We start from the raw sequence: 7,602 nt of genomic DNA on the forward strand, positions 1-7,602 counted from the left end.
GGATATTTGAACGAGTTGTAAAGTTTATTTGGTCCAAAGGTACAGCCTATAGGCCTGTATAAAAAAACTAATAAAGGGAAACCAATTAGTAATTATTACATATGTTATTGTATGCAATAGTTATTTGTGCAACTAGTGGTGAAAGTGGCACTTTGCTGCACACGAGAGCAATGTTTACGCACGAGCCGCAGGCGAGTGCGGAATGATCTCGAGTGCAGCAAAGGCCTTTTTCACTCGTGTTACACATTATATTTTTCCTACAGTCACTATACAGCATATAAATAATTAGTCTTTCAAACACTATACAACACGTTTTTAGGTTCAGCTGGCAACACAAATGGTGCTCTAGAGAAAGTAGTACCCGCGGTCCGTATCACTCCGCTATTTTTCCTCGGCAAGAAATGTGCTCCGCGTTTTGAGAATATAGTTCCGCATGTTTTTGTTATTTGAAGTGGTTTCCGCGCCTAAAAAAATGCTTTAAAGGTATTTTCTTGTTTATTAAGACCGTAGGAATGTTTTAAAAACGTTTAAAAGAGAAGTCCAGAAAGTTCAGAAATACCGAAACTATAAACACGAAATGACAGGTTAAATCGAAGTTATAATAGTCAATCAGCTGCTCATAGTATTATTATCTTTAAGTGTTGCCAACCTATTTCCAAGCGTACACGGATTACGTGCATAATAGAACCACGCTGTTTTGTGTTGTTTCGTTGGAATCCTGATGTGCGGCAAAGTATAAATCGTACGACAAAGTATAAACCGTACGGCAAAGTATAAATATGCAGCAATAAGCAGCTTTCTGTACTATAAACAGTACAAGGAAGCCAACTTTGTCGGGTGACAAAGTAGGAAAAATATATTTACTATATATAATTGATTTCATTTATTTTAATGCTGATTTTGTATTGTAAAACAATAATTGAGATAAAAAGTGTATTATTTTTACTAAATACAATTATGTATATAGGAGAAAGGTTTGAGCATTTTTGTGTTTATTTGCCAGCTAAAATAAAATACAAATAATAAAATATCTGAAAAAATGATTGTAGAAAAAAAAACATTTTGACAACACTTTTCAATAAAAAATAACGGAATTCCTCAAATAGTGGTAAAATAATGAGAAAGAGGCCGGGTTGTAATCACAACTGCAAACATTGTCCGATATAATATTAATGTAGAACACACAAGTGGGAGAGTTGAAACATTTGTCACTAAACAAATGTCTGTTCCTTTGTCCCCGAAAAATCTATGTAAATAAAAACTCAAATTTAATCTTCTACCTATTTGTTTGTTTTTTTGCGTACATATTAAGTTATGTTATATATATCTCATTGATATTTGTAATTTCTAGTAGAACAGTTTTCGTAACATTTGAAAATGGTTCCATAAAGATTCGTTTGACACAAATTATAACTGTTTTAGTGGTTTAATTCATTTTATGGATAAAATGCATCAATCAATTGTATTTTTTTTCAGACAGAATAAATTGTGAAGCTTGTATATTACTACCCTTTGGAAATGGTAAATGCATCAAATTAATGAATAATTTTTAATTCATAATTATTTAGATTTTTAGATCTTTACCTACATTATTATATCATTAAGATGGCGATGCTATTGGCACAGTTACACGCAAGAATAGAGAGAGATCTCTTGTGTGGCTTTGTTACTGACTATGATCAAATGTCTCATCATCAAGGACCATTTATAAAAAGCCCAATGATCAAAAGCTATTCTTATATACTAATGTTAAACGTCTAACGTAACCAGTTTAATATATTTATTTAGTATTAACTAAAATTATAAATTACTTGTGTTCAAACCTTCATATAACAATTAATCTGATTGGATATCACGTTGGTAGAATAACTCGAGAATTTTTAAACTGTTGAGATTTACCAAATAGTATTAAGAGCACCGTGTCTTTTAACATGGACTATGATTTCGTTCTTCCTATCATAAGTGTAAATCTTTTCAAACATGTTTGTGTTTTAAGCATCGATTAAATATTATTGTCGAAATATTATTCTAAATACTTAGCGGTTTCTAAAACGTTTCTGAAAAATTTCAAGATTATCTAATGCATAAATAAATAAAAAAATATTTCCTACAACTTAAATGCTTTCTCATTTATAAGATAACCTATTATTGGAGAGGGCAACGTTGCAAGTTTTCGCATACATGTCAGTGCAGAAGATAACCCCCTCTCTACCTTTTTATACGAATTAGGTCGTTAAATAAGAGAGTTTATTGGGGGGGGGGGGTGGTTAAGATTTTCTTCTTTTTTATTTTAACTTTATTTCCTTATATAGAAGGTGTCCCATAAGTAAACAGCCAAACTCCGGGAAACGGTTCTATGGGACAAAATGAAAATATAATTTAAGAATGCCATTTCTACCAAAAACACTTCGTTTACCAGATATCTACCAATTTGTCTTTTGTTATACACACATTTTATCTTTAAATTTTTCCAATTGATCTCAATGAAACTTTGTATATGTTTTCAGGTGGAAACAAATTAAGTTGATGCTAGATTGCCATTTTAGATTAAATCACTTCTTATGTTATAAATGGATCGTTGTATTTCAGAAATCTGTTATTCGATGTTATTGAGCTTGGTGTCATTTGATAGAACATTTTTAATGCTAAATATAAGCGTTCTTAACATTTCTTTATAACACTTGTCATGATTTGATATTTCATTAAAATACTAAAAATGTCCGCCATTTTGACATTTTAAATTGGACCAACTTAATATGGCTGTCTAGCATAGATTTCTTTTAATGAACAAATCATACCAAATTTCATAAAGATTGGTTGAAAACATTCTAAGAAAAAATATATTTATGAAAAACAAAACGGCGATTAGGTATCTGGTTATCGGAGCTTTTTGTAGAAAATGTGCCCTCGTAATCGGCCTACTTGATTTTTTTCTTCATTTTGACCTATAGAACTATCCATCGGACTTTGATTTTTTATAACTTGTTGGCTAGCTAAAATAGGTAAAATGAAAACACAGGGTGACATAAATGTCTCATGTCTACAATTCAACTCTATTGAGCTTTTAATCGATAATGCCTTAAGATCAAGCGTAAAAAGAACATTATTTTGTGTGGAACACAAGAACATTATATTGCATTTGAAACTTAAAATATCGGCTGATTTAGGGTTGCAGTTTTTAGTTCTAATAATTGAGATTGATTTCAAATGTCCATCCCCCTAGGAAGTTATGTGTTTATACGGCTTGAATACTACATGTTTACTGCTAATTTTACCATATTGAGAAAAAAGCATTACTTTTTGCCACATCCTGAGTGAAAATAAATACAATCTCTACTCTCATTTCATTTTTTTAATGAATTGAGTGCTATAACAAGTGACAAAGCCCAGGTACATGAATGGATTCAATTAAAAAGGTAAGTAAAAGTACTTCTGTAAAAAGAATATGAATGAATAACAAAAGAGGAACTATTGCTATAAGGTAATTGACTATGGATAGTCATCGTTACATTAAATATAAACCTAAGATATAAGTGAGGGGGGTGAGGGTACCAGCACCTCTTAAATATCTTTTATTTGTAAAATTTGTTACCTACTTCGTCGATATAATGTGTGGATGTAATAGATGGTTTGAGGTGGAGCTAAGTGAATGATGAGGAGTCAATGAATAAAGTAAGGGATATTTCAAATACTAAAATAAACTGCAGGACCAATTAATAAAAGTACTATGACCTATGCGTGCAGTTTAGAATACTATAAAATGCCTCTGACTGTTCTCGTCATAGAACTGGCAATCCCCTACTTACATGACCATCAGTACATCTCTCAGCTGCCCAACTATTACATACTAAGCCAGTGGCGTATACAAAGTAATCGTAATTGTAAACGTCTTTCCTTTCTAAAGGTGGTATGGTTGGGGATTTTCACGAATAATTTGTTATGACTGACTGTAGTAGGTAATATGTACATACGAGTATTTTTGCTATAATCTCATTTAGAACAAAAAAAGAAACCTGTATTTTGGATTACAGGAAAACATTCTAAAGATTTAAAAATACAGTTAGAGGGGAAAAAATAACAACCTTTCCATTTTGCAAATTCCAAATGAGTCGTTTTACTTTTACTAATTACTTATGTAATAACACCTCGTAATGTTTAAAATAATAAAAATGGAATGTTTTTAACATAGATTTACAACATTGAAAGACATTACTAAATTGAAAATAATTAAAGCTGTTAAAGCAGAAATGCTGCAAGAACCACGAGTTGTGGTTGGTGTTAATGGATTCAGAAAAATGGAGAAAACGTTTTAAAGATTGGCTTTTGTAAATACTGCATCCTAGTTTTTACATTATCTTGTTATATCTAGACAGTTTTATCAGCACACACCTTGTGGACCATCCGCAATTTGATGAGAGAAGAGCCCTGTTTACTTCAAAAAGAAAATGTTTTGTTATAGTATCTGGAATTAGCCCAAAAACTAAATACAGTTACTAGACTTTTGGACCTTAATATATTTGTCGATATTTTTATAAGCTTTACAATACTTTATACGATATTCAAAATGTCATAGGTTGCTTCTGAAAGTCAAAAGGGTCAATAAGACCTCGATTATTACAGCTCATGGATTACTTAACCATCCGTAAGGTAATAATCCAGCCACCATTGAACAAACATATTATACGGCGATTTCAACTTCAATGTTTTGTGTTTTACCATTCTAACTTAAGTGCTATATAAACGTAGTCAAAATTTTATATACATGTACTCGTATATTCAAAATCTGTTAATAATTATCTTGGAAGAGTGTTATGTTCAAAGCTATTGACAGTAGAAAATCGTACATTTACCTGAAGCGATCTTTTGAAAACCCTGATAGGGTTTTCATTTAAATAATGTATTTATTTGAAGGTTTATAAAAAAATATATGATCAAGTAACCAAGCAGTGTTTGGTGGTGATTCCATAGTTTAACGCCTTTCGCGTAATACTATAGTTAATATCAGCTAGAATGCACTACACATATATACTACTAAAACTTTATCATATGTAAAAATAAAATATAAAAGATATTACCTAAACACCAGTTTTTTTTTTTTTTTTTTTTTACATGCTCTTATTATCTGATAAAATTTGTATATGCTGCCTATTTGAAAGCTGTACAAGAAGAAAGTTACTCAAAACTGTATTTTAGTTCATTAAGTATACAAATAATTCGAAAGCATGCAGCATATATGTTATGTATTAAGCTTTGAATATTGATAAATATAGTTAAATCAATTTAAGTTGAAAATAAGCCTTAGTTTTTCACTGATTTATCAACATTAATTGAATTACACTTTTGAACAAGCAGATTGAAACTACTAAATGCATTGCAGTTAGAACAACAGTTTATTCCCCACTGAATTTGATTCACAAGTGCAGTCTTTATCGTTGCTTTCTAGTTCTGGCTGATTTGCGAATAACATCTGTTGAGGCATTGTCATCTTTTTGAGGATTATTATGAGCATTATTATCTTCAGTGGGTTGAAGGCTGATTTCTGTATTTTCCAGATCATTGTCCATGTTCTGTTGTTGCCAATGTAACCGTTGTTCAGTTTGACTTTGTAGTGCAAAGCACCAAGCTGAAAAATAACTTTTCCGAACTTCCAAGCGCCTAAGGCCTTGGTAACCTTTATCTGAGGCTATTTCGTTCTTCATGTTGATGAGCGCTTTCTCACAATCTTTTGTCCAGTTGAATGGTATATTCTTGATTAGTAACTGGCGTAGAGGGTAAGTTATGGCAGAAGCTGCTGGAATGAATTTCGAATAATAGGTTACAAGTCCTCCTTACAAATTTCCCACTTCCTCTACTGAATTTGGTCTATATAATTTGGAAGATATTTTAGACTTTTGCTGGAGACTTGGATATCTTGTTATTTTCAATAACATATCCTAAGTATGTGATGCTTTCTTGGAAGAATGTGCGTTTATTTCTGTTGAGGTCAAGATTGTTGGTTTGCAGTCGCTCCAGACAAGCTACAAGGTTGTTGAAACATTCATCCAAAGTTGAACCGTACACAATTATGTCGTCAAAGTAAGGGCTGACACCTGGGAGCTCTGTGGAACTTGTTCCATTACTTTTTGAAATATGCTGGGTTTAGTCTTGATTTCAAAAGACAATCAGTTGACTTTTTAAGTACATTTATGGGTTGAGTTTGAACACAGGCACTTTCTTCATCGACAACTATGTGTATGCTCTAAAGAGGTCGAGAGTACAGAAAAGCTTGGCATTTCTCAGTTTGTGGAGTGTTTCGTCGATCCTAGGAATCGGATAGTTCGAATCGTAGATTTGAGAATTGACTGTGACTTTATAGGCTGCTCATAGCCTAAGTGTTGCATCAGGCTTAGGCACTACAACTATGGGTGAACCCTAGTCGCATGATTCAATTTTAGTGATGATTTTGTCTTGTTCGAGTTTGTCAAGATCATGCCCCACTCTATCCCAGAGTGCATGGTAAAGGTCTAGGTTTAAAAAAATACTGGTTTAGATTGAAGTCTTAACTTTAGAGAGCAGGTGACTTCAGGAATATGTCATACTTCTGGTGAAGATATTTTTGTAAACTTTGACTATACTGCAGTAACTAGTTTGTCTGTGTCATTGGAAACTAAGTTTACATAAGTATCTTTTGGTGTCTGGGTGTCAAGATCACTCAAGTGAACTCCAAGTTGTCTCATCCAAGTTCTACCTAGTAGAAGGCTATACATGTCAGGAACTACAAACAACTGCTGTATTAATTGAATCAAATTTTTGAAGGAACAGATTACATAAATTACTAAATGCATAGCAGTTAGAACATGAAGATACAACAATATACATACAGTTGTACGTGTACATAAACAGCAATTAGTTACTGGATTGTCAAAAGGTATTTAAAACATCATATTACTAATAACAGTGCGTAGCGCAACGTAAGTTACAACTAAAATAACACTGTAAACATGTTTGCATTTCAATGAAACTACTTAAAAAAAACAGTACCTGTCCAAGGATGGTGAAGCCGTGCCTTGCCGCGATGTCGTCAGCTGCTTGCTGGCCGCCCTCGATGTGAACTGCCCATTGTGAAGAGTACTGCAGAGCCGATACCGTCACAATGTACAGTAGGCCAACCAGTAGCACCTGAGGTGTCATGTCTGTCTACCTAGTCCTCCTCATCCTGGCCCGGCACACCACCTTACACTGACACTCCGACCACTGTAACAGACACACAGTCATGTAGTACTGCAGAGCCGATACCGTCACAATGTACAGTAGGCCAACCAGTAGCACCTGAGGTGTCATGTCTGTCTACCTAGTCCTCCTCATCCTGGCCCGGCACACCACCTTACACTGACACTCCGACCACTGCAACAGACACACAGTCATGTAGTACTGCAGAGCCGATACCGTCACAATGTACAGTAGGCCAACCAGTAGCACCTGAGGTGTCATGTCTGTCTACCTAGTCCTCCTCATCCTGGCCCGGCACACCACCTTACACTGACACTCCGACCACTGTAACAGACACAAAGTCATATAGTACTGCAGAGCCGATACCGTCACAATGTACAGTAGGCCAACCAG

The 7,602-nt window shown here is 33.8% G+C and overlaps 1 protein-coding gene across 2 annotated transcripts in view; it reads right to left on the bottom strand.

Annotated features, from left to right (window-relative positions):
* LOC129002053 (furin-like protease 1) overlaps positions 1-7,361 on the bottom strand; it is a 28,124-nt gene extending 20,763 nt beyond the window's left edge. Inside the window, exon 1 of one of the 2 annotated variants that reach the window (XM_054429564.1) lies at positions 7,021-7,361. In XM_054429564.1, coding sequence (XP_054285539.1) covers positions 7,021-7,170 — 150 coding nt within the window. In that variant the 5' untranslated portion in view covers positions 7,171-7,361. The remainder of the gene's footprint in view (positions 1-7,020) is intronic. The other variant, XM_054429565.1, reaches the window with a different exon arrangement.
* Between the last annotated feature and the right edge of the window lie 241 nt (positions 7,362-7,602).

Source organism: Macrosteles quadrilineatus, unplaced genomic scaffold, assembly GCF_028750875.1.
Source record: "Macrosteles quadrilineatus isolate MER2022 unplaced genomic scaffold, UCM_ALF_1.0 Scaffold_9__3_contigs__length_116548681, whole genome shotgun sequence".
In the NCBI taxonomy this organism is placed as follows: Eukaryota; Metazoa; Arthropoda; class Insecta; order Hemiptera; family Cicadellidae; genus Macrosteles; species Macrosteles quadrilineatus.